General features: G+C 51.7%; 1 protein-coding gene across 3 annotated transcripts; it reads right to left on the bottom strand.

Moving 5' to 3' along the window:
• Positions 1 to 562: 562 nt before the first annotated feature.
• Klhl25 (kelch like family member 25) lies at positions 563 to 26,761 on the bottom strand. 3 transcript variants are annotated; one of them, XM_021167692.1, is made up of 3 exons: positions 26,615 to 26,761; positions 7,737 to 9,541; positions 563 to 2,011 (listed from the first exon to the last, which is right to left on the bottom strand). In XM_021167692.1, exon 2 carries the CDS (start codon positions 9,528 to 9,530, stop codon positions 7,761 to 7,763), a length of 1,770 nt encoding a protein of 589 aa, XP_021023351.1. In that variant the 5' UTR covers positions 9,531 to 9,541; positions 26,615 to 26,761; the 3' UTR covers positions 563 to 2,011; positions 7,737 to 7,760. The 3 variants fall into 3 exon arrangements, with proteins under 3 accessions (XP_021023351.1, XP_021023350.1, XP_021023352.1); XM_021167691.1 differs by having other exon boundaries at positions 26,626 to 26,755; XM_021167693.2 differs by lacking the exon at positions 26,615 to 26,761 and adding an exon at positions 19,527 to 19,549.
• Between the last annotated feature and the right edge of the window lie 856 nt (positions 26,762 to 27,617).

Here is a 27,617-nt window from a genome sequence, read left to right as displayed (position 1 = left end):
CCTTCTGAGGTTCAGAGAGTTAACCTGTCTTTGTCAGGGGCCCTCTGTCTCCAATGTGCATATACTACAAGGCCGTATGCTATGGCAGAAAGAGTACCAAAAACCCTGGCAAGGTGGACCACATGGGTGAGGGAACAATGTGGAAGACCAATAGCCCATCTGAGGGGACTACAGTATGGGAGACTCGGGCTGAGGAAGGAGACCAGCTCTGCTCTAGGCTGCCATCTATCTAGCACATACATACTCCTGTGTTTACAGTTCAGAGTGGTAGAAGGACAGTGGCCCATAGGGCATTAATGTAACTCATGAGGACCAACGGCTCTTTGTGGTACTGTGACCCAATAGCCACTGGCTGGGTGAATCATGATCAGCTTCACATCACTGATATGGCTTGCACTCACCCTTGGGGGTCCATGGTGCACAAGCCTGGTCTACTGAATACAACGTTTTAACACAGGGACTGGGGGGGGGGGGGGCGGGGCGGTGAGCCTCCTGCAATGCACAGGCTGCACACACAAACAAGCAGACTCTGGATCAAGAACTCAACATAGCCACGGCAGGATCAGAACCCAAAGGAGATCAAGAACGTCCGCACTTTTATTAAGTTAGAAACTAATAAAAGCAACACCCATGCTCAGGCAAGCACCATGGCTAGGTCCTCTGTGCTGTGCAGACCGATTAGTACAGATGGCATAGTCCACAGGCCAGGAGCCAGTAGTTTTCCAGCAAGACTGTCCCTGAGGTGGAATGGGAAGCCAGCTGGACCTCAGATGAGGGCCAGTGTGTGACTAAGTCACCTACACCAGCAGTACTAGGCTGAGCTGTGAGGACCTTGAAGGCTGACCAAACTGGTCTGTACTGCAGCTCCACTTCTGTCCAGAGCAGAACCCACTCTGGATGCTCCGTCCTGATGCAGTAATGGGAAGCCACCAACTATGGAACACTCCCCATCTTGTGCCAGAAACCAAGAGCACTAGACAAACAAGGGATGAGCCTGGTATCCACACTGGCAGAAGAAGAAAGTGTCTCCGAGAACCTAATGCAGGGGAGACACTGGGGAGGAATCCGTGAGAAACACATTTGAGAAGTTTCTTCGGATCCTTCTTTCTGAGCTCAAGGAATAAAATCAGACAGGATTCAGGCTGCCAGCTGGTGCCAAGGATAGCGGGCGTGATGGGAGCCTTGGTCCTAGATCCACAATGACAGCAATACAACCTCTGTGCAAACTGCAGTGACCATGGGGTCCCTCTGCCATTCGACTCATGTCTGCCCTCTTATGGAACAGGCAGGACACAGGACTAAGGCAGGTGGGTGTCCAGAAAAGAGGCCCAGTACTACTGGCAGGTATATCCTGCTGCTCTTCTGTGCCTCTAAGGAGGGCAAGCACCAGGCCCCTACCAGCTCTCGGGGACCTAGAGTCCTGCTGGGGGACCCTTAGCAGTGTCTGGCTGGTCACAGGCATCTGCCCTATGTCCATGGAAGCTTCCCAGAAGTCGCCTCTTAGGAGGGGGAGCTAGTGCTTGACAGAGGGCATACAGGCGATCTCCCATTGACCTTAGGGGTTTGGTACCATCTGTTGATGAAGCCTTGTGGGTACCACCTGAGGCCGGGTTGCCCTGGGGGTTCTGTCCCTTATAAAATATGTCTGTCAGTTGGACTATGCTCCCTGATGTCCAGGACACTATGAAGAAGCATTCCCACCTCCCACAGGCAGCCCTGCAGTCAAAGGCTGTGCTGCTGGGGCCAAGGGACCCCTGCTCTTCCCTGTTAGCCATTGCCAGGCCTGGGTGACAATCAGCCTCAAGGCTCTGCACGAATGTCGTAGGTTGCTGGTGCCAGCCCGTGCCTCTGGACGCTTCTCTCCACACGAGCCGCTGGCAGCTTTGGACACAAGAGCACAGGTGACGCTGGAGAACTTCATTTCTCTGCCTAGAGTTAAGGACAGCTTGAGCTGCTGCCACCCGGGGCTGGAGCTGTCAGCTTCTGGCCCAGGCAGGAGGAACCACACAGTCTGTGGGATAAAACAGAGGGAGAAGATGAAAGCCCACACTGCCCTCACAGCATGGCCAGACTCAATAGCCCCCAGGGCTGGGACTCAGGCTGTGACACAGCTACCCGTGTAGCCCTCCACAGTTCAGGACCGAGAGCTACCATTTGTCACCCAGCAGCCTGTGCTCCCTCTGTCTGTGACTCTAAGGAGCCTCTTATACAGGAGACCCAGGAGCAAATGCAGCTAGGCTTCATCTACCCTTGAGAAACTGCAGACTTACACAATCACGTGGTGGTTGCACCAGAAAGTGCTGAAGGCAATGGGCGACTTCTACACTGAAATAGGAGCCAGGACCTTTATTTTTATTTAGGTGTGGAGTATGGGAAGAATTGATGAGAAGATGGGAGAACAGAGGAACATAATGGCCCTGTGAGGAAATGCAATGCTTTCAAAATGTAAACAAATGTGGACCAATGAGATGAAAAAGGCTCAGGAGGGGGCTGGAGAGGTGGCTCAGCAGTTAAGAGCACTGACTGATCTTCTGAAGGTCCTGAGTTCAAATCGCAGCAATCACATGGTGGCTCCCAACCTGTAAGGAGATCTAATAGCCTCTTCTGGTGTGTTTGAAGACAGCTACAGTGTACTTATATATAATAAATAAATCTTTTTTAAAAAGGAAGAAAGAAAAAGGCTCAGGAGATAGGCAGAGTCTGTGGGCTAGGAGGAAGGCAGGTATGATGGAGGGCAGGTGACAGGCTGTGGACAACAAGAGGCATGCTCTTTTGTGACCTGGACAAAAATCCACCACAGCCTCTAGATGCCAGGCCATGGGACAGGGTACTGGGATGTAGTGGTGAATGAGGAGGGACTGTCCTTTTGGCCATGAACTCACATCCCCTGCTGCATCTTCAATCACTTAGAGGATCAACAGTTGACATGGAAATGATGGTGGATATCTACCTGCCCAGAGAAGGATTCAGGAACCAGTCCCCACTTCCTCCCCCACTCCCCCCCAACCCACTGAAGGCTTCATGGAGAATGTTCAGGAAGCAAGAAGCAAACACTGATTTATTTACTGATGATCACTAATACTGCTGAACCCCAGGGCCACCCTAGGAAAACCCTAGCCTAGTCCTAGGCTGCCCCTAAGGAGGTTGTGGCTTAGCATTTGAGTCTAGAAAGTGATAGTAGCAAAGCTAACATCTCCTGAACTCATAAAGTTCAGACAGCCTGCAGGGCTGGCAAGGGCTAGACAGGAGTGCAGACACACCTCTCCCACAAGGTGGCTCTGAGACAGAAAGGAATGCCTGTGACAGGAAAAGAAACACTGCTCCCATCTGACTGGCTAGAGGTGCTCATGGGCTCATGGGCTCACAGGCTCTGTAACTGAGCTGTGTCCTCACACAGGCACCGCAGGAAGCAAAACCTATGTAACCTGTCCACTGGTGTTCAGTAGTGAAACCCCCAATACAAAGGAACTTCTCTAGTTCTGTGTTTACAAAACATTAGAGCAAAAATATATGCTAGTATTGAGGCTCTGTGGAAGCTTTCCATCACTGAGCTATGCCCCCAGCACTGCTACAGTTCCGAGGGGCAGGCTGGTACTGATCCACAGGGAGTCTGTCATCCCCAGGTCCTCAATGTCCTAGACACTGGCAGGGTCCTGAGGTCCCTAACAGTCCTAAAACACTCGAAGATTCTGAACCCCCGTGGCACAGACTGCTGGCCCATCTGATCCTACCTCAATGGCACTACAAAGAAATAAACAGAGCAAGGACTGGGAGGGAGTGGGGGCTGGGGGGTGGGAATGTGTGTGTTCCACGGCAACTGTTGATGCACCAAGTGATTGAGGATGCAGCAGGGGATGTGAGTTCGTGGCCAAAAGGACAGTTCCTCTTCATGTGTGTGTTCCACCAGCTTTGCAAGACAGGCCTAGCTGGCAGGAGAGTGCCACGGAAGGACAATGCGCATACCGGGGCCCATCCAGCACTCCATATGCTTACAGGCGTAATGGTTGGTGGGAGCCGTGCTGCCTGGCTCCTGTGAGGGCTCCAGGTGAATGACTCCACGTCAAGGACTGTGCCCCTAATTCTGTCCGTTTCCTCTCTGTAGCCTAGCTTTCTCATCTGTGAAACACGACCCTTCAGCTGAACAGTAGACTCAAGCTGTGTTCTGTAGACTCACGCTGTGTTTTGGTCAGCACTCCAGCGCATGGCTGGCCTTGGCAAAACCCCACCCTGCCCATGATTTGATATAGTCTCTACCTGTGCTTCTCTTTTTCTTCTCAGGTCTCACACAGGCACAAGTGATGGTTGCATGAAGGACACCACCAAGATACTCTCCTGCCAGCAGGCCTATCCATAAGAGCTGGAGGAAGCCCTCGGTCTTGTGCTGGGTGTCTCTTTGTAGTCACATTAATTAACAGGATAAAGTGAGCCAGCTGTCCGCCACAGTGAGAGGTTGGTTGGTTGGTTGGTTGGGAAGCAAGAAGAATGTGTGAAGTTGGGCCTCACTTAAGTAGCTTTGAGGAAGCCTCAGAGGAAAAGAAAAGGAGAAAAGGACGTGTCCAGTGTGTGGGGGGGGGGGGGTCCCGCAGGAATGGGGGCAAGAGGGAGTCCCTGGGGCACCGAGCAGGGGCTTCAGGGACTACTGCTGGTAGTCCCTGGAACTACTCTGGAGCCCATAAGGATGGACCTAGTAGATCTAAAAAAAACAGGCCCGGGGGAGCTTCCAGGGGATAGGGATGGTGGCACTTTTTGCCAGGACTTCCCTAATGGGTAACTGGCAGAAGAGGTAGGTTACCTGGTTTCGAGTCCCTCTTGACCAGCAAGCAAGACGCAACCACAGGTTCTTCTTAAAGCAGTTTACTCAGGCAGCTACTCTTTACAAAATCCCCTTCCAATTCCCCCGAGCCTCTCTGGGTATCTCCACTTTGTTTTTCCCCCACTCCAGCCACAACTACGCCCCCACCAATCACCACAGGTCACAGCACCTCACCAGGCAGGTTTGCTCAGCCAATCAGGGATTAGGGGCGTGCCATCCAAACATGGGCTTGTTTACTACCTGGAACTGACTTCCATCTGTCCAGGGAGTCCAGAATGGCTCCCCACAACCTGGATCAGTTATTGAAAGGGGACAGAGACCAGCTGATGGGTTAGTGCCATGGTATTACCGGCGACTCCCCTACTGTCCCATGGCAGGAATGTACATGGAGGTAGCAGGCATGCTGTGTTTTGTCCCCTTCTGCCCTTCACTCTTTTAAGGTGCCTGGCCCTCTCCTATACTGGGCCATCCCACAGGCCATGGTCTGTAGCTTAGTTGCATCCACATGCCATGGAGGCTGAGGAGTGGAGAGGGCGCCCAGAAGTGCCAGGCACGTGCTACATGCCAGCTTCTCCTCCTGCTGCTCTGCTGTGGGTCTGCCCTTGACCTGTGGGGAAAAGTTGACAAGAGGAGCCTGTGGAGAACAGGAACACTCTGGATCAGCCGTGGAGACAGAGGCCAGGTCTGTCTGATGGAGGAGAAAGTGCCCTGGGTGACCAGACTGCTGGGGCCCCCGAGAACTCAGGAGGCCTAAGTCCGTGGGGATCCTCACTGCCATCCTGAGGACATGCACTGGGATTGAGTGTGCCTTCCTACCTGACTGAATCTGAGGTTGACTCCGTCTGTGCCTGCTTCCTCATATACAGCAGGCTAGTGACTAAAGCTTGTCCAGAACTCAGGACACTAGCTGTCCTAGTCACATGGGAGTGACAACTGTAGGGACAGGCCAGGGACTAAAAACAACCCTCACAGCATCTGAGAACTGTGTCTAAGAGTTTCCCTTTCCCAGATGAGAACACCCAGACTCTGGAAGCTAAGCCTGCCCAGGATCAAGAAGCCAACAGGGTGTCAGTAGCAAGAGGCCTGAGCCTAACCCAAAGCAGAGCAGCTCCTAACGACATGTGCAGGACCAGACTCAGCCTAGCTGCTGCTCTCACGGGCAGAGACAAGACACAGTAGAGCCTCTGCTGGAGAGGGTAAGGCAGAAGTAGGTTCCTGAGGCAGAAGTAGGTTCAGGCTCCAGAGGCAAATAGGGTCATGGACATGAGTAACCATTCAGTCCCACAGGTGACTCCACCCACAGGTGACTCCACCCACAGGTGACTCCACTCCACAGGTGACTCCACCCACAGGTGACTCCACCCCACAGGTGACTCCACCCACAGGTGACTCCACCCCACAGGTGACCCCACCCACAGGTGACTCCACCCACAGGTGACTCCACCCACAGGTGACTCCACCCCACAGGTGACTCCACCCCACAGGTGACTACACTCACAGGTGACTCCATCCCACAGGTGACATTGCACCAGTGACAGGAATAGACAATTAGTAGAATGCCATTATCCCTTTGAATCTTGCTCTCCTCAGGACCTAGACACTGCTACCTTCCTCTGGGAGGAAAAATAAAAAGCCCAAAAGTCTTAGGAGAGTCAAGTCTCGTTCTGTCTGCTCAGGAGCCAGCTGCTCCTGCTTAGAGCTGAAGCAAGCTGCAGAGAATCAGCAGGAGCTGCCTCACCCTGAACTCAGCTCAGTCCACCGGCAGGCTCAGCTCAGGAGCACTGCTTCCCGGTGCGGTGCAGTCTGACCCACAGGTTCACAGGCTGAGGATGCTTCCCAGCTCCGCCCTTTACGCCACAGGAGCACAAAGCAGGAGGCCAGCGGGGAGGAGGGGAGGAGGAGGTTCCTCTTACAAGGCTTCCTCACTTTCAGCAGGCCTGTACCCCCACTCTGCCTTGACCCATGGGAGTCCGCCCCGCATCATGCTTCGTCCCCAGAAAGACTTTGAACTGGAGCAGGAGACAAGGTCTAGTATTAAGCTGACTGTTCTAGGACCTTGGCCATAAAACCTCAGGCTCCTACAAGCCAACCATGCCAGCCGCTCCCAAGAACACACTAGCAGGCTGGCCTCTCTCAGTAAAGGGCAGCACCAATGCAGACCTCACTCTGCTGTCCCTTCCCAAGCTCTGTGCCACTATAGACCTGTCTCTTAAGAGTCTCACCCATGGGGGATGGTGAGATGGCTCAGCGGTTAAGAGCACTGAGCTCAAATCCCAGCAACCACACGATGGCTCACAACCATCCGTAATGAGATCTGATGCCCTCTTCTGGCGTGTCTGAAGCCACTACAGTGTACTTACATGTAATACTAAAGGGGCCAGAGTGCGCAGGGCCAGAGCGAACAGAGGACTCAGTTCAATTCCCAGCAACCACACGATGGCTCACAACCATCCGTACAGCTACAGTGTACTCACATACATAAAATAAATACATCTTTAAAAGAGAGAGAGAGTCTCTCCCATGCCTCTGCTCCCCAAAGAACACCTGATAAGTCACTTGCTTCTCCTTCAGCCAGACTTGTGTCTTCTTATGACTTTATTCACTCACAGTACTGACAATAGCAGCGGGGCTCACAGACACCTGTCCTGTGGTAGGCCCCGTCTGAGGATCAGAACAGCCACCTCACTTTGTCAGACCTCACTTGGTCAGAATGGCTGCTGGTTTACATGGGCCTTTGTCCCTACACTGCACACAGAAGACAGACACTACCTCTCCCACTGACAAACCCATAACTGGTAAGATATGAACAGACCGTCTGTCCCTAAATCCCATTACCCTGATGTTCATCAGACCCTGGGAGATGTGATAATCATTGCCAAGAGCAGAGATAAGCCAGAGGGTTCCAGCCCTCCTGAGGGCTCACCTGGCTGGGCTCCGAAGGCGCCTTTCATGCAGGCAGATGCTTCCAGGTGCTAACAAAGGCCGTGGGAATGAGAGAGTAGGGCACAGTGGTGATGCAGTTCCATGTGTCTGAAGTAGGGTCATAGCAGTCCAGGGTCTTACACCTCTGGGTCCCAAAGTAGCCTCCCACCACATACAGCTTGTTGCCTGAAGCCACGGCATGACAGGACATGCGTTTGGCTGTCATGTCCCCAATCCGCGTCCACTGGTTGGTCTCACAGTCGAAGCGGTAGGCTGAAGCTGCTGTGTACTCTGTATCGCCTCCCATGATGAAGATCTGGCTGCCCAGGACAGCGGCGGCTGTGTATCGCCAGGGCTGGGGACACTCTGCTTTGATTGTCCACCGGTTCTCTGAGGGGTCAAAACACTGGACTTTGGACACCATGTCTCGGTGGATGCTGGTCCCTCCAAACACAAAGAGTTTCAGCTTGGCACTCACCACCGCGGCATTGCTGACACCGTCTCTCATGGGGGCCACCATAGTCCACTTATTATCCCCAGGGTCATATTTCTCTACTTGCTTCAGGGAGACAGAAGGGGAGGCAGGGAAAATACCTGCTAGGGATGTATGCCCCCCCACCACATAAAGACAGTTCTCCAGCTCGGCTGAGCCATGGCCAAAGCGGGCAATCAGCATAGGGGCGGCCTTAGACCATTCCTCATGGACAGTGTCATACACCCAGACATCCTTAGAGACCCCATTCTCAGAGCCCCTGCCTCCAGTCACATAGACCTTGCAACCAATCGCTGAAGCACTGAACTCCTTCCGGGGGCTCGGCAGATCCGCCTTGGGGATAATCTCCTTGGCTTTGTGGTCCACTTGGTAGATCTTGTCACACATGAAGGTCTGGCCTCCCAAGATGAGCAGTGTGTGACCTGCCTTGCGAGGCCGGGCAAAGGGACTGGTGACCACACCATCATTCAGCAAGATCTTGGTCTTGCAGCGGAAGGCCTCGTCTAAGATGAGCTTGGTGCACTCGTCCGCCATGAGGAGGGCCTCTCCAGATACAGCATTCTTCAGGCAGTCTGAGGGCAGCAGGGCCAGTCGCACGTTACGCAGGAGCAGGGGCAGGTGGGCCTTCCTCTGCTCTAAGTCATGCTTCACCCACTGCAGGATGGCCTCAAAGACCACACGCTCATCCTCAGTCTCCAGCTCGTCTCTGGAGATGAGGTCCAACAGCGTGTCCCTAGAGAGACTGTTGAAGTCCTCGCTCTGCCGCACGGTCTCAAAGTGCACCAGGGACATTCGGCATGAGAACTCGTAGAGCCGTCGGCACTGGTGGGCATCAGACAGCACCATCATGCCAAGGCAGTTGGAGGGGGAAAGATTCTTCTCCAGGAACTCGGCAGCTGCATCCCGGACATCATGGAACTGCAGCATGTCACCGGCCTCCAGCAGTGACTCCGCGTTCTCCTCATTGATGACGATGCGAGAAGAGTAGGCAAAGTCCAGCAGCAGCTCCAACACCTCAGGGTGCAGGTTGTCCTGGAAGTTGACTGTATCATCCCGGCTTTCCCGCAGGCCGTGGCTGAACATGGCCTCAAAGTATCGGCTGGAGGCAGCCAGCACCGCACGATGGCAAGGAAAGGCTCGGTCACCAGCCCAGAGTGTGACATCCGTGAACATGCAGTGCTTGCGCAGAGTGTTGAGGTGGGCCAGCACACAGTCAGGGTGTGAAGCCTTGTGGAAAACTGAGATGTTCATGGAGCCCGTGCTGCTCCGCGACTTGCGGGTCTCGTGAACACTGACTGACATCGTGTACCAACCTGCAGGGGGAGTGACACTGATCAGTACCAAATCTGCTGCCCCCAGGCCCTCTGGACAGCAAGCAACCTTTTCATGCTCAACTCCAGTGCCCCACCCTCTTCCTCTCCTCCGTGGCAGTTTCCAGGTCAAGTGTCCTAGAATTGCAGGGAAGGACTTCAAGGCTGAGGTACTTGAGGTACACCCAGGCAGTGATGCTCAGCAAGGACATCTTTCCAGTCCCACAAGACACAGGTCAATGTGTGGCAGTCAGTTTGTGATCGCCCTCATTAAACAAGTCAATCTAGCTGGGTATAAAACACAAGCCCATGACTGCGCCAGTGTCACAGATCACCCCAGACACCAGGCCTCACACAGATCCTCCCACTGTCAGCCCTTTATATACTCTTTTTTTATATACACTTTTATTCACTTAAGTAGGCCAGGCCTCGGTGTACAAAGTGCTTGCCTAACACCCACAAGACCCTAGCTCCAGACCCCCATGCCACAAAAACAAGACACCCTCTTTCCCTGAAGATTAAGGCACATAGCCTGCTTTACATTCAAGAATACAAAGGAAGGCAGGGGAGATGACTCAGCAGTTAAAACTACTGGCTGTTGTTCCAAGGAACTTGAGTTTGATTTCCAGTACCCGTGTGGTAGGTAGCTCACAACCCTCTGATGCCCTCTTGGAGACCCCCTGAGCATGAACCTGGAACAGACACAATGCATGTGGGCAAAGCACCCACACACTATGAAAGGGGGCTGGACAGGTAGCTCGGCAGCTAATAGCAGTGTGCTGCTCCTCCTGGATCTGGCTCTCAGGTAGCCCAGCCTGGGAACCGACACTCATGCGCACAGTCCCTGACATAAGCACTCTCATAAACATTAAAGAGAGCTTTCTTGTCGGCAAAGTGGCACATGCAATAAATTAGCACTTGGAAGGCAGACACAGGCGGAACTGGATCTCTATGAGTCAGGCCAGCCTGGTCTACACAGAGTTCTGGGACAGCCAGGGCTACACAGAGAGACCCTGTATCAAAAAAGACACTGCCTCAAAATCAAAAATACAGTTAATAACAGCTGTTATATATTTTCTGCATAAACATTTTGGATTTTTTTTTTAACATGTTGTGTTTTCCTGAGACCAGACTGACCTTGAACTCAGAGGTCAGCTTGCCTCTGCATCCTGAGCTATGGGGCTAAGGGTTATGTGCCATTTTACACTAAGCCAATTTTTATGAGGAGATTTTGTTTGCTTGAAACAGGGTCTCACTCAGCATCTTCTGTGGTGGCCCCTGAAGACTGAACCACAGGCGCAAGCCACAAGTGGCTCTTCTGGAAAGTCTGAAATCCTGAGAGGGAGAATAAGATGAGCCCTGTGTCAGCTCCATGGCTCAGGGCTCAGATCTCTTGCCCTGCCTGCACCACACATCACACACAGCCTGACACAGCTGTGGTCTAGAATGAACGGAGAAGCAGGGCTTGGTAATGCACAGATTTCCAATTCAGGTCAGCAAACGTTCCTGCCTGCAAGGGTAGCAAGGCAAGCTAACGCTCATCCCTGAGCTCACAGGGCAGGGCATACGCACTTCTAGGACCTGTAACCCGAACAGGTGTACAGCCTAGCTTCCATCTGCTACTGTGTCAAGATCAGCTGTGCTGTGCTAGCCTCTCCTGGGCATGCCCATGACATCATTCCCCACATAGATCAGTGAGGTCACAAGTGAGTTCTCCACACCGGTTCACTCCGCAGCTTGCCTGCACCCAAAGTTAGGAAGGAAGGGAGGTAAGAAATGCCTTATAATGGGCAAAAGAGCACAGACTTTGTTTTTTCAATACAGGGCTTCACTGTGCAGCTCAGGCAAGCCTCAAACATGCAATCCTCACCTGTAACTGCTGAGATAACAGGCATATGAAACCACACCCAGCTCTACCCCAACCCTATGCACTCAGCACCTGACAACCCCACATTAGCCTCCATAATTGATAACCAAGCTCCAGGCTGACTATAGTGGGAACTGGGAGTTTCACACACGGATGGACGCCATCAAGACTGGTACTTTCTCCACTATAGAGGGGAAATCCTGGAACAGTTCAGAACATGGACCTCACTGGGCCTTTCCCAGGAAAGCAGCTCTGCCTTCTCAGGGAAAGATCATGGCAGGAGAGAAAAGCTTAAGGTCTCTGAAATCCAAGCAAGGATAAAGCAATATTACAAAGGACCCAGCAGGGAATTCGGGTCAGAAAGGGGCCAACAGGTAAATGCCAAGTGACCGAGCCATGCTGTGCTTACAAATTTTTAAAGAAAGACCGGGCATGGTGGTGCACACCTTTAATTCCAGCACTCGGGACACTGAAGGAGGTGGCTATCTGTGAATTCGAGGCCATCCTGGTCTACAAAGTGAGTCCAGGAAAGGCAAGGGCTCTGATAAACAGAGGAACTCTGTCTCAGGAAAAAAAAGGAACGAAAGAAAAAAATGAAGAGGGTGTGGAGAGATGGCTCAGTGGCTAAGAGCAATGTCTGCTCTTCCAGAGGTCCTGAGTTCAATTCCCAGCAACCACATGGTGGATCACAACCACCTATACTGGGATGGGATGCCCTCTTCTGGCATGGAGGTGTACATGCAGGTAGAGCAATCAATAAGCATAAAATAAGGAAATAAATCTTTGAAAATAAACAAATGCGAACATAACATGTTCATTGCTAACTCTTCACGAATGGCCTTGTCCTTTGCTCCCCTTGCCCCACCCACCGTCCCTCCTGCTGCTCCGCCCTCTCCTTCAGGTGCTGGCCCACACACACACACACACACACACACACACACACACACACACACACACAGGGAAAAGTAACTCTATGGAAGGAAGATCTAACACTGGCTTTCTCTCCACTCCCCACCCCCAGTGCCACCATTCCTGAACATTTCATGTACAAGTCTTAATCCTGAGACCCAAGTACAACCTGTTTTGGTCAGGACCTGTGAGGATACACTGTGGCAGCCAACACCCCTCAGATGGCAGTGTCTTAGCAGAAACACAGGCTTGTGGTAATCGTCATCTTATTGACGCCACTTTTGGGTCACTCCCAGAGACCCAAAGAACTGTCACCATGCCACCAGTCACTGGGTCAGAGGGAAAACCCGTCCATGGCACCGCAGATTAAGAGTCTGCCCTGGAAGGACACACATTTCATTCCTAGCTCAGGGGCCAAAACCAGTCCCACAGCTTCCCTGGCCAGAGAAAGGCAGGAGTAATCTGCCATGTGCCCCAGTAGTCCTGTAACTCAGATGAGAGACTGCAGCACAGACGGAACTGCTGGCAGACAGCCTTGTGTGCTAACCCATCTAACCCCGGGCCTCAGACTCAAGGCAATCCTATCTGCACAGGTTGGGAAAGCAGGCAGAGACCTTAGCACATTTGCCTAAAAGCCCACAGGCACTAGGGCAGAACCAGGTCTCTGGCTTAGGTCCCTACAACCTCTATGTGAGCCCAACACAACAAGGCCGGGGAAGGACCGCCATTGGACTCCAGATTTGACATACTTGCCTTGAACAAGGTTGGAGGGGAAGGCCTTAGCCTGGCATGTCACTAGATTCAAGAATCAAGACTGCTTTCTCTGCACAAAGCAACACCCCTTCTCCCCCAGGCTCTATCTATTTAAGACAAGGAATACTCAATTGTGTCCTGTGCCCCAAGACATCCATAGCAGTAATGAATTCATATCTATCCTGAGCTCAGTGACAAATATGGAGCTGCCTCGGGTCACTGCTCTCTGTGTGTGTCAAAAAAATGCTGCCTTAGGGACAGGATAGGCTAGCCACCCAGAGTTGTCCACTAACCCAAGAGTGTGCGTGGAATTGGCCAGCTGCTCTCCAATGCCTTGCATAAAAGCTGTTGGATCCACATGCCCAGCCAGGCTCATTCAAGATGCTTAGTGCCCACCTCTGCCTGTTCCTGCCTAGAGCAACACGCACACTCAGGAGCTCTGCCATAAAGGACAAAGCAACAGTAATGAGTGAGATTGAAGGTGACAGCCCCTAGAACAATATCCCTGAACCCTGGCATTTCCATGTAGGTGAGTGCAGAGGAAGATAGGGTGCTGCCCCTTCTTAGGGGTAAAATAGTCCATTCTTAGACACAAAAAACACAATGACAGCATTTTCTTTCCTCATATAAAGCAGATACAAATGGACCCAGGGTATTAAAATGTAATGGGAGGAGGGCACTGGCTGTTGTTCCAGGTATCCACAGGGCAGTTCAGAACCATCAGAACTACAGCTCCAGTGGCCCCAGTGCCTTCTTCTGGCTTCCTCAGACACCAGGCATGCAAGTGGTGCAGAGACATGCCTACAAACCAAACGATTATTCTTCTAAATAATAATAGGCTGTGACTATAGCTCAGTTTGCAGAAGGCTTGCACACAAATGGCCCTGGATTTGATGTCAGCACTTCATAATTTGGGATGTGATACCATGCACCTGCATTCTCAGAAGACAATTTAGAGGCAGCAGGATCAGAAGTTCAAGGTCACCTTCGGCTACAACTAAACTATCAAGTTTATGTCAGAAAGATGGCCCAGTGGGTTAAGATGCTGGCTGCCAAGCCTGATGACCTAAATTTGATCCCCAGAACCCTCATGGTGGAAGAAGGGAACCATCGCTTGTTAACTTTCTGATCTCCACATATATGAACACATACACAAATATATGTACACATACACAAAATACATGAATGTTAAAAACTAAACGGCATAGGCGAATTCTGGAGGAAAGAGAAGGGGGTTGGGAAGAGGCAGCAAGAACAACTACAGTTAACCACAGATAAACATTTCTAACTGGTTATAGTGGGGCTGGGCACACGGCACAGGTAAACTACCTAGCCCCATGGAAAACACTAAGACTCAGATCACAGCCATTATCCCCACTCTGTCATGCCGGTTTTAACCTCCACCTCACACAAGACTCTTCTGGAATCCGTTCTCAGGTGTTTGAAGGGTTTGTATTTTCATGTTTACACCAAACCCAAGTCTCATCGCTTTGGTTGAGGTGCTGTTTCCTCCTGAGATAAATTCTTGGGAGAAGAAAGACAGATGTATTGCATTGTATTGCAAGTTCTGTGTGCCAGGCCACGCTTCTGCCATGCTTCTGCTGTCCCTACAGCAAAGAGGCTTCTTCCAGCCCTGAGAGCTAGCACAGACTCAAGGCCATCAGGGCAGGCAGCAGCGGGTACTTAGCTTGCACACAACACCACCTGCTCCCCCCTCCACTGTCTTGGGCCCAGATCTCCATACCCAGCGGTAGCTCCAGATGGGAGCTCTCCACTGGCCAGTGGAGAGCACCCCAGCCAGAGAAAAGCAACCTGAGCTCTCTCTCAGGTTCTCCCCTCTGACGAAATCATTTCCTTCCTCTCACTTAGCCAGTGAGCCTGAGAAGAAACAGTGCACCACCCTACACAGAACACGAGACACTCTGTAGGGCTGTAGGACTCACAGGTTCGTAGATACTCAGAGAGAGGCTACCTCTCCAGCAATCTGGCCCCACAGATGGATTCATTAGGAACACACTGGCCTGGATATTAAAATCTATGAGCCTCCTGGAGTAAGGACGATACAAGCGAGCAGAAAAAAATAAATGAGATTAAAATAACTGGTCATGTCCCTGGAGAGGATTGCCTTCTGTTTCCATGAGCCCTGGCTTCCATGAAGATCAAGTTGCCAATCCCAAAGAACATACGTGCTCCAAGACTCAGCTTGCATACTCACTCTCTCTTAATTAAACATTTATAAGTATTCTTATCTTTGGAGTTGGGAACATATGTGCCACGAATTGAACGTGGAAACCAGAGAGCAACTTGCAGATACTGGTCTCTCCATAAACCATGTGGGTCCCAAGGATGGAACTGTGGTCTTCAGGCTTAATGGCAGCCACCTCACTGGCCCCAAGACTGCAAGCTTGTCTAGGAGCACAAGGAAGAGGGCAGCCAGCAACACCTCTTAGGAGATCAACCAGGTCCCCTTTGCCCCACCCAACATTTCCAGTCTTAGCAATCTTCCTTCAGTTCACCCAGACAGGAGCATCCACAGATGGATGAGGTGTCTCCAAAGAGCCAGGAGAGCCTCAGTGCTCACGACAGGTCTGATAGCTACCTTTGCATGGGTCTCTGCAATAAAGTAGTACTGCACACCTTCATACACATGTGTACACACAGGAGAAAAAGAGAGAGAGAGAGAGAGAGAGAGAGAGAGAGAGAGGAGAGAGAGAGAGAGATTGATTTTCGCATAGGCAGAGTGGCTTTCCATAGATCAATTTGAAACTTTGTCCACAGCACTGACTGGCTGAATTCTCCTTGCTGTAGGCTTCAGTCTGCTAAGATATGTGATGCTGGTTACAGGACATGAAAAAAGCCAGTCTCACCCAGATACAATCTTCTCAGATAACCAGGGCCACTCTTCCCTGACCAGTGGAGGTTTCTTTATGGGCCACTGAAGTGTGGGATCTGACCCATATCAATGAATTTTGTACTCTGCCACATTCCCAACCTGCATCTTGACTGGATCCTTTACCGAGCAGGCTTCTGTAACCTGGTGCATGGGTCACGTGGAAGACACTGGCTCCCTGCATTGCGCACCAGGAGAAAGCTATCGAGGCCGGCAATGCCTCAGCATTACTGAGAAAACTGTTTTGATCTGGGGGCCCTCAAGGGAGCTTCACTCTGACAGTAGTTTGCAAAACTCCTCCATATTAACCACGCTTTCTCTGGAACTTACAGAAACTCCAGAAGGGATGTATTGGAGGGGGATAACTGCCATGCACACACCCAAGATGGGGGCTGGAGTCAGTATCAACATCAGCTGAGCCCGGGACCTCCCGCATCCAAGCACCATGAGCTGTGAGCCTTGTGGTCCACACTTCTTCACGTTCTTCCTCCCCACCCCCAGCCTGCAGCACCTGGCAGTCACTGGGCTGCCGGAATCCCTCAGGTGCCCTCCGATGCCCAGCAGGTCCATTGCTCCTGTCACTGTCAGAAGTCTCTCTCGCCACAGCATCATTTCCCTCTCCTCCTAAACGACAGGCTTCCCTCAGCAAAGGACAGGACCATGCTTTGGGCCTCACAGCTGATACTTCCTGGTCTCTTCAAATTACAGACATATGCATACTTACAGCAAATACACGGATGCCCATAAACAGCCCCTCACTCACAGATGCTTGCACACGTTCAACCTCTCCTGCTCAAAGGCCTTCAATGAATTTGGATGTTCAAGTCTTGTTCAACCTGTTCTCTCCTCTCCAGATCTACAGCCTACCCCAGCTTCTTCCCCTCCCAGCTCTCCAGCTCAAGTCCCCACACACACACACAATCCCTCTGCCTCACACCCCCACCTTCTTGGTTGTTCAGCACACCTTACACACAGTAGAGCCTGAGAAAACCAATTCAACAGGCATTTCCAGACACTCACTATGCACTGCACCCATAGCAAGAGGGGCATCTGTCTGTCTCTTACATGAACACACCCTCTGTTCTGCTGGAGCACAGGGACCTGCTCCTGACAGCCACCGTGGTCTACTGCAGACCACTGCCTACTGTGCTTCACTCTGTCTGCAGCTCCAAGGGTGGGATTCTGTGTCCCCTTTGTACGTGCTAGATGCTCAGTAGGTCCCATGTCAGTGCTATCCACTGGAGTAGGAATGGACATGTCCAGAGGCCTATTATAAACCCACACAGCAGGCTCCCACTGTTGGCCATGTTTTTAAGGTATGTTTCACACCTACATTTTAAAAACACATTATTTTTATGTGTATGAGTGTTTGTCCCTGAATGTGTTTATGGACCGCCTGCTTGCCTGGTGCCTTGGTGGGAACAAATGGGCATGAGCTTCCCTGGAACTGGGGTTTACAGATGGTAATGGGCAGCCACGTGGGTGCTGAGAGCCCAATCCAGGTCATCTGCAGGGGCAGCAAATGCCCCTAACCACTGAGCCATCTCTACCGGCCCCATGTTTATTCACTTAAGCCAGGTGGTTCACACATACAATGCCAATAATTGAGAGGCAGAGAATCAATCATTTAGTTCTGGGCTAGCCTGGGCTATATATTAATTTGGTGGACAACCTGAGCTAAGAGTGAGTCCTTATCTATAAACAAAACGAGTCATTTTCAGTTCTCCAGTGCTGCTCTTGGATGGTGGTCCGTCCATAAAGCACACAAGCCCAGCAGGGGACGCCAACCTCAAGCAGCCTGACAGAAGAGCTGTGTGATGAGTGCCCCATCTCCAAATCCCAGGCTGACCAAGATACCTGGTTTTCTCATCTGGAAAACAGTAGTAGTTAAACGCGTGTCCTATCTTTGAGCTTCTATCCTGTAATTAAACTGGAGCATGTCAAGTGCCCGGCAGTGGGACACACTAATGGTTCAGTCCCCTGCCATCACTGCCACCAGCTCCTCCGTTCACCAGCAGCACTAGCCCTGGGCAGGCAGAATTCTCAGACAGAGCCCCTGATCCCACTGGTGGTCTTAGTCTGTGGAGAGGTTGCCCTACATGACAAGGTTACAGGTGCAATGGTTGATCGCCCTGGGATGATCATGGCTCAATTGATAAAGAGCTCAATGCAGGCATGAGGGCCTGAACTGCATCCCAAGACCCACATTAAGAAGCCACGTGTGGCAGGGCATGGTGGCGCACGCCTTTAATCCCAGCACTCGTGAGACAGAGGCAGGTGGGTTTCTGAGTTCGAGGCCAGCCTGGTCTACAAAGTGAGTTCCAGGACAGCCAGGGATACACAGAGAAACCCTGTCTCGAAAAACAAACAAACAAACAAAAGCCATGTGTGGGACGACACACTCTCAGCTCTCAGCCCTAGTGAGGCAGAGACAGGTAGAACCTGGGGCTCACTGGCTGCTCAGCCTAACTTATTTGGTAAGTTCCAGGCCACCGTGAGGTCATACTTCAAAACCACCAAGGTAGACAGTGCCTGTTTGACACCCAAGGTCAACAACCTCTCACCTCGCAGGAACCCACATGCACACGTACCCTCAGGTCCACACATTTGCCCTTAGGAAAGAAACCGGGTGGACCTGACCGCAAAAAGCAAAGCAACGACAGCTTTCTAGGCTGAGAAGACAGAGAGCTCCGCCAATAAAGTGCTCGCTGAACAAGCCTAAGGCCTTGAGTTTGATCCCAAATCTTATAAATTAGGCATGGTGAGAGACCAGCGTGGCAGTAGTGGTCTCCTCCTGTAATCCTACAACCCGGGAAGCTGGGGCTGGAAGATTGCTAGTTTGAAGCCAGCCTGGGCCACCACACCCAGTAAAACTTGTCCACCATTTACTTTTGGAATTTTCCACTTGGTATTTTCAAACCACTTGACCTCAGAAAAGTGAGAGACGCTACAGAGAGTGAAGCTGAAGATGGGGAAGGCTACCCTGGAAGCCCTAGGGGCCCTCAAGACTGAAACCAGTAAAGGCGGATGGAGGATTTGTCCAAAAGAGACAACCCACTAGATGCTAACAGTTCTTACTCATCTCTGTGCCTTGCACTTAGCAGAGTAGGTAGCATCCAATGGGAACTCAGTCATTTTTTTGTTTTGTTTTGTTTTTTGTTTTTGTTTTTGTTTTTTCGAGACAGGGTTTCTCTGTAAAGCCCTGGCTGTCCTGGAACTCACTTTGTAGACCATGCTGGCCTCAAACTCAGAAATCCGCCTGCCTCTGCCTCCCAAGTGCTGGGACTAAAGGCGTGCGCCAGCATGCCCATGCCCAGCTTCAGTAATTTTAATAAAGCTCCAACTCCTGTCCCCTAGGCTCCCTCCATAGGGGACATGCATGACACCCCCCCTTCCCCCCCAACTGGCTTCACATGTAATTCTCTAGAGGAATTCAGCAAAGGCCTCTTTTATACTTCAAAGAAAACTGCTGGGCTGGCATGTAGCTAGTTGGTCCTGTTTGTTTAACATGCACAAAACTCAGGGTTTGATGGCCAGAGCTGCATGGACAGGAAATGGGGGTCACGCACCTGAAATCCCATTCTTTAGGGGGTAAGGGCAGGATGATGAGATGTTTAAGGTCATCCTTGACTGCAAAGCATGATAGTATGAGGCCAGCCTGGGCTGCATAAGACCCAGTCTAAAAAAAAAGGAAAAGAAAACTCTAGACACAAGAAGTCACTGAGCAAGCCCCCTGTATGTCCGCAAACAAATGCGCTCTGCTTTAGGCATCAAGTGACTGCCAGGCAAACCCTGACATTTTGCCTGTAATTATATCTTTCAAAATAAAGTCCTAATTGGGTTGATAAAAATAGCAACTACAACTGCCTGCAACACAGAGAGCCGCCCCCGTGGGTGCTTCCGCCTGAGAGGAAGCCTGGCCACAAAGCCTGGGGTCACAGCAGACTGGGGTCCACTCAAAAGCTGCTTGGGAGAATGCCGCACTCCCTTGCATCTGTCCCAAACACCCAGACTGGGGAGGGGTCCGCAACTGCAGAAACATCCTTCAGCCTCCTCCCCTTGGGAACTATAGCAAAGACTCTTCAGGAGGCCTCCCACTAGAGCATTTGGGGGGCCCCACTGTCCCCTCTGTTGGCACCTGCCCATCCTCTCTGTCTAATGTCTGTTCCTATAGGTCAGGTTGGTGATCCTAATGGGTACCCGCTCTGGGGCAGAGTTATAAGGTCCTAGGGCAGCAGTCACAGCCAAACTGGATGCTTTGGGTTGCTGTTCCTGAAGGAAGGGAACACAGACACCAGGGAAGGACTGGAGAGCCTGGCCAAATGTCCCAGCACTGACTGAGTCCCAGCAAGAATGCACTCCATCAGGCACCCAGGCTGTTGATACAGCCTTGCTATCCTGACTCTTCAGTCACAAGATCTGTAAGGAGACCATGTGCAGAGCCTGGCTTTCAGCAGTCTCAGATCTACCTCTCCTCCTCGAGTCTCCAGTCTCCACATTCTCTGTCTCCCAGTCAAGTACAAGTATCCATTTGGTACAGCTTTGGCTTCTTTGCCCCAGGAAAACAAAGAACCTCGTGGTGCCATGTAATACACACGATAAGCCACCTGCACTTCACCTAGGCAAAGCCACTTGTCACTAAAGATACTGTTTAGAAGTGTTCCCACTCAGGCGTACCTCCCAGACGTTCCAGAGCTTCTGAGCTGCAAAAGACCTTTCAGGAATGCTTTCTTTCCCAAACAGAGCACAAGGCAGCAAGCAGGGAGCAGGGCTAGGCAGGGCTAGGCAGGGATTAAAGGGCCTCATTTCACAGATGAGCGCACACAGCCAGGAGCTTCATTCAGCCCCCAGCTGAGACCAGTAGACCAATAGCAGGCAAAACCCTGATCTTCTGGAAAAGCCGAATCAAAAGAAAAAGCCTGAATAAACTAGATAGCTGACTGTAATTTTTTTTTTTTTTTTTTTTTTTTTTTTTTGGTAAGGAATGAGATTGGCATTTTCAGCTAAGCTTTAAAATGTGCATAATATCAAGCGTGGAAGAAAAATGTGGAGAAAGGCACTTGGTTGGAAAATAAGCAACTGTGAAAGGCTTATGGCTTTAATAGAATGTAACCTGCCATACCTGCTTTTAACGATGCCTGATGACAGGCTTCCAGGACTTCATTGGACGTCTGGAGAAGTGACCACCCCAAGGTTTCTCGTTAGAAGGCAGTATGAATGCTGGTAGTCAGACTGTGGTTGGACTGATATGTAGCCATGAAAAGAGACAGAGCTCCCCTCTATCCAATGACAGAGGCTGACTAGTACTGCAGAAGGTCGGAGTACAGAACCATCAGACTCCACACACAGTCTCTACCTGGGAGCATAGAGGAGGCTGACTTTCACCCCATAGTGGTTTTCTATATTGCTCATGTATACAAGAAATATAACCTAAAAGCACAATGTTCTCCTTGGTCTCTTCAGAACAGACCTTCGGTGCAAGCCTGGCCCTATGCCTTGTACGCACGCCATCCCAGCCTTTGAACTTTACACAGCCTACCTAGCACAGCTCTCTGGTTCAAATGTCACCGGAGAAGCCTCCCCCAACCACTTCGTCTCCATAGATGCTTCCTGTCCTGTTCCCCTTCCTCAAACCGCCCAGGCTACCTTCCCTGCAGCCCTTTCTGAGGTAGCTGTACTTATTGGCTCTGCCTTCTGTCAGCCCCCTCTGAATGAATGGGAGCTTGGGGAGAATGGGAACCACCCGGTTCTCTGCTGAATTCCAGAACCTGGCAGAAAACAGATGACGCAACATGCTCGCTGGACGCATCTGGAAAATGAGACTAACCATGTCCACTTGCTCTCCTCTCCTGCAAGGCAATGGCACTCTCTCAACATTATAACTCGTACCCTAGCTGAGCTCTGACCACTGACTACCAACCCCGTTCACCACAAGCTAAGGTCCTCTGGAAACTCTTGGAGCCCAACCTTCCTCCACAGTGTCACCTACAAGACAAGCCATTCAGAACAGAACAGCACACCTTTCTCCTTCAGATTTCCAAAACGTAAATTCACACAGGGGCATGCACAGATATAAGGGCTTACTGCCCAGTCTCTCAGGCCCCATGGGGAGCTTCTCTCTGGACTCTGTGTGCTGCTACCTTGGCTGTCTAGAAAAGGGCTCTGTGCCTCCTGACCCTCACCCCTACCCAGACAAAAAGGCCTGGCTATGCACATCTGGCAAGCAGTTCATCTTGGGGGTTTGAACAAGAAGAGAATCTCTTTATCTTAATTAGAACATTAATTCCACTTGGCCTAGATTGATCATTGTTCTGACCCTTCTGGGTACCAACAAGAAGGGAGAAAGAGCTAGGCATTGCTAACCCCCCCCCCAATCCCTGCAGTCTACTCCTCCCCACAAGGCTGAGGTGGGTGGGGTGAGAGCCAGGGAGATGTGGTCCTCCTCAGGCTGCGCTGAGGCAGCCACAGCTCTCCCACGGCCCTGCTCTGCAGGAGGAGCCATCCAACTGGTCTTGCAGGCATATCCTTGCCAACGCCTGGCACTCTGCCTCCTCCTGCCCCCCTGGGCTCCCTATAATCCCTTCTGCTTCTCTGAGCTCTTTGTCCATCTCTCCCCCTTGGCTCTGTGCCCAGGAGACATCCCAGAAACTAGGGAGAGGGGGTCACCCAGATCCTCCTGCACTTGATGTCCAGTTCTCTGCCCAGGACAAGCCAAGGGAAACCTTGGGAATGAGTCATCTGCCTGCCACCTTCCTTTGAGCCCATGCCTACTCCCCCTGGGTCCAGACCAGTGCTTCCCTGACCCAGTTTCACAGAGCAGCCCCAGCTGAGGAGCAGTTATGGGACTAGGGGAGGCTGGAAGGGAGGAGGGAGAGCCCCCCCCCCCCCGCCCCGTCCCTTTGGAGACCTCAGTCTCCACTCAGAGATAAGGGAGCTGAAAGCTTGTGCTTGGAGACCTTATTCTACAGGTGGAAAAAGGAAAGAACCTGATGCCCACAACGCCCACCCAGCTCTCGATTTCTGCATTGTCTGACACTGCCTATCACAGGCTGACTCTCCAACTCCTCCTGCACAAGGCCCGACTCGAAAGCCTCACAAAGGCTTAGCATTGAGAGCTTGCAAGAACCTGGGACATGACAATGAGAGAGTTAACAGGAACACCCTGGAAAGCATCTACCTGAATCCACAGTGGCAAGGGGATCTACATACAGTTACTAGGCAGTGTCCTTTCTACAACAGCTTCCAGGTCTGAGGGCTCCTAGTGTGGGCTGAAGGTGGAGGTAGCCTCAGGCCTCAGCTGAGCTGAATGAAGTAGAGTAACCTTACAGAGTCTACAGAACTTGGGGGCAGATCAGTGTGGATGGAAAAAGACTCAGGATTTTATGAATTCCTGGAAAGTACAGTGCAATTTCTCAGTTAACATGTTTGACACAAGCTCTCACTGTGTAGCCCCAGCTAACCTCTGCCTAGGAGTCAAAATGCTGGGACTAAAGATGCGCACCACCGCACCACCACACCTAGCTCTAACTTGGATTTCTAAAACCACAAAGCTAACACTTTTTTTGAGACAGGATCTCACTTGTATCCCTAACTGTTCCGTATCTGCCCGCCCTGGCAGCACTTTGAGTTCTGGGATTAACGGTGTTTAACCCTAGCACCTCTCTGAGACAGTGCTGTGTGCTGTGTGCTCCCCAAGCTTACCTTGAACTCCTGCTCCTCCTCCCTCCGCTTGCCAAGGGCTGAGCACAGGTGTGAGCCACTGCCTGGATTGATTCCGGGCTTTGTGCACAGCAGGCAAGCACTTGGCAATGAGCACATCTCAGCCCAGGAAACTGTCACTTAGAAGAACAGGACACAGTTGCTTACCTCTCATCATCCAAGGGGGAACCAAGGCAGGGCTGGGGAAAGGTTTAAGAGCAAGAAGGAGATAACACCTCCATGCTGTGTCAGGAGGACGGAGCAAAGGGGACAGGGAGGTAGGCATGAGTGGCCCACTAGAAGTCAGACACCATTCCAGGATGAGCTGTACAGTGCAGGGTGTCACCTCACACCATCCTCCAGGAGGCCTCACAGTGACACGGGCAGCATTTGAACCCAGGCCAACCAGAACCTGAGGTCCTTCCACTAACCCTGTGCTGAAGGGACTTAAGGGGCAACCCTGCCAACCTCAGAGTACCTTTCTGTCCCTTCAGTGTCTGCTCCCAAGTCCGAACAAGCCCCAGAGACACCTGGCAGGGCAGGCAGGTGTCAGCTTCAGATGTCTTTAGAGCTGAGGGTTCTCAGGGCATGGGCATGGTTGCTGATAAGGAGAAAAAGCCTGCAGTGGCAGCCAGACAGCAGCAGACTCATCACAAGTCCTGCTGGGATGTGGTTTCTGTACGCTAGGATGCTTAAGTCTTGCCTCTGCCTGGCCATCCTCACATAGCTCCCAAGTGTTTCCTGGCCTTGAAAAGGATTCCCTGGCAGATCAGCAAGGCAACTCAATTATGAAATTTACCACATTAGAGGACTTACTACATTAGCATTTCAATTGGCCAATTCATTTGTAGCCCACCACTGTTGGCTTGTGCCAGCTCTATAGGGGTGTGTGTGTGTGTCCTGCCCAGGGCACACTGACACTGCCAGCTAATAAAGAACTCAGGGCTCAGTGAGCTGGTGAGCAGGAGCCCCCAGAAACTGCATGGGAAGCCAGGTCCTCCAATGAACCTGGACAGCTGCCCATCCTAGAGCTGGCCCTGGGAGAGTGTGGGTGGATGGCTAGAAAAATGGCTGCAGCCAGGGCATGGAATGAAGGTTTGGTAGGCTCATGCTAGCTTTCCTTTTCTCTCTCCAGGAAGCCTTCATCCTTCTCTCCAGCTTCCTGTTACCTGCCTGCTCCCTGGGGCTCTGCAAACTGATGCATCAAGGTCCCCATCCATGAGCCAGTACCTCCTCCTCTCTGAAAGCAGGGTCTCAATATCTGCTCAAATGATTAGTTTGACTAAAGCCGTCTCTGCATAGCAAGCTCACTGCTCCAGGCCACCCTCCTCCCTCTAAGACAGGAAGGATGCATTTACTGCACAGCACACACAGGGACATTTCTTTTTGTCTTCCTACTTTTCTCTCCCTACACTGGTGGCACAGGCTTAAGATGCCATCAACAGGAACGGAGCCACAGTAGAACACACAACTTGCACACGGATCCTGCACTGCCGCATGGCGCAAGGAACCCAGTTGCAGTTCGATGCCCATGACAAAGGTTTCGTCTGTCCATCCTCCACAATTCCTTTGAACAATCTCCCTGGACTCGCTTGCTGATAAAGGACTCAGCTGAAATATCAATAATTACAGGGCCTGGGACAAAAGTGACTTTGCCGGTCTCCACAGACAAAGTCTGTGATCTCCACAAACCCTGTCTTAGAGGGACCAAAACTACTGTAGGATAAGAGCACCGTGGGTCCTCCCTCCTCTGTCCCCAGACACAAGCTTTCAGCAACACCCATAAAAAGTCCTCCCAGCATAACTGTGCCGCTTATGAAAGAGGCTCAGCAAACTAGAGGGTCAGGTGCCAAGTGCCCCTCCCTCCCCGTCTTAGACCAGGATAGGGTGAAGAGCCCAGACATCTGGCATACCTTGTCCTGCCCTGAGCATGGAGGGAGAACTAGTGCCCAATCAGACTTGGCCAAAGCAACTTGGCCTCTGGTCTCCCCCAAGTACAGATGAACTACAAAGCCCCGAGAATCCGCCCCTCCCCCCAACTTCCTGTGCTCGAGTCTCTAGAAAGTCTCCGGGATTGGTACGGTGGCACTTGCTTATAAACCCAGCTCTCGGGAGGCTGGGACCAGAGATTTCATGCTCAAGGCTGGCCTGACGTTTATAACAAGACTAAAACCAGGAGAGAAAAAAAAAAAAAAATGTAAGACTGTGAGAATCCACTTTGAGGTCCTTGAGGCACTTGCACCCAAGTATCTGGTGCCCCAGTAGGCACAATTCCCGAATAGGAAAAAGCTTCTAATACAGCTATGAAGGAGACTAGTCCAGTGGGGATTTGTAGACCACAGCGGAATTCTCGCGCTAGGGCAACGCATGGGAGGAGGGGAATGGGATGGCGGGGGTGTGGGGTGGACGACTTGCTACGGTCCTGCCAGATCGGCTACCACCTGGGTAGGTAGGGGCGTATGGCTCCGGGAGTGTCACCACTCTCCCTTGATAGACAACTTTCCAGACAGGAAGGACCCTATGCTGCGGGCCACACGGCCAGGCCCTGCTGTCTACTCTTCCCTGGTTTAATCCCTCGGCCCTGGCTAGGTACAAGCAAGTCACGGGGACCTTGGCTAGAAGTGCACAAAGCTGCACGGTTCGCATCCTCGAAGACAAGCAGTTTCCTCTTTCTAGGATCAATAGTAATTTTTTTTAAAAAAAGAGAACCAGCGGACTCAATGAATCAAACACTCCCGGGGGAGGGTAGCCGCTCCTGCGCGTAACATCCGTTTGGAAAACAATTCATTCCCTTGGCGGGAGCTCTGAACATTAACAGTACGGGGTCCCCAAGCTCGATCAAGGGGCGCTCCCGGGTCAGCACCCACTTCCCCGACCCAGTGAACTGGGCCTGCGGTCCTACGCCCTGCCCGGCGATCCTCGAGCAGGATCGCTCGCTGTCCCAGTGACAAGTTCCGACCTGGTCCTCACCGTGCGGCCCCACAGGCTCTGCAGTCCCCGCCGCTGCCGCCGCCCCCGGCCGGCTCACCAGTCCCGGCCGCGATCCCGTAGCCGAACCGCACGGGCTCTGCCAACAAACTAGTTTCTCCGGCCTTCCCGCCCCGCCTCGCGGCCCGAAGCGCAGCAACCAATCATAAACCGCGCCTCTGTGACGGATGGGCCGACTGACCCGTAATACAGTCGCGTGAGAAGAAAGGGACGGTCGTCCAGGCCACCGGTGCCGCGGGAGGCGGGGCGGGGAGAGGAAAGCGACTGCCACCAGATTCTTAAAGGGACAGGCCATTGCCTTTCTGTTCTGGTGGCCAGAGTTGGGAGAAAGCTACACGACCTGTTCTAGAGCTTCTCTTAAGGAAGGTCTTTGTCGATCACAGCCGTTGTTGATCTTTTTACAGACCAGCAATCTAATCGCTCCTATGTTAAGGAAATCCTTTTTCACTCCCGGCTAGTTTCGATGCGAGGGAATTTCTACAGACACGAATCCCTGTCTATACTGGGAATCCCCAGATTTCAAGGGAGAGGACTTTAAGCTTCAGCTGTTCTGTCAAGCCGGTGGAAATTTCTTCCTAAACTTTTTTTTAACCCTTCAAATATCCTTCACTATTAGAATTCTCAGAGGTACAAAACTGATAGGGTAAATCTATATCTACACATATATACATACAACACACATATGGAATTTATTAGAGTGACTTTCAGGCTGTGGCCGGGGTATCCCAACAATGGCCGTCTCCGGATATAACGTCCGAGAGCCCAACTGTCAGTCCACGAGGCTGGATGCTTCAGCTGGTCTTCAGTATACCTTGGAATCCAGAAGAAGTTGGCTATAATACAGGGAAAGAATGACCCTACCTGTGAAACTTAAGGGCAGACAAAGAGCAAAAGCTTGCTTCTTCCAGGTCCTTCTTCCAGGCTGCCGCTAGAAGGTGCCCAGATTTAGGGTGGGTCTTCCTATCTCAAATGAT

This window comes from Mus caroli, chromosome 7 (genome assembly GCF_900094665.2).
Source record: "Mus caroli chromosome 7, CAROLI_EIJ_v1.1, whole genome shotgun sequence".
In the NCBI taxonomy this organism is placed as follows: Eukaryota; Metazoa; Chordata; class Mammalia; order Rodentia; family Muridae; genus Mus; species Mus caroli.
The sequence above is the reverse complement of the archived record's forward strand: the minus strand, read 5'-3'. Positions and strand labels throughout refer to the sequence as shown.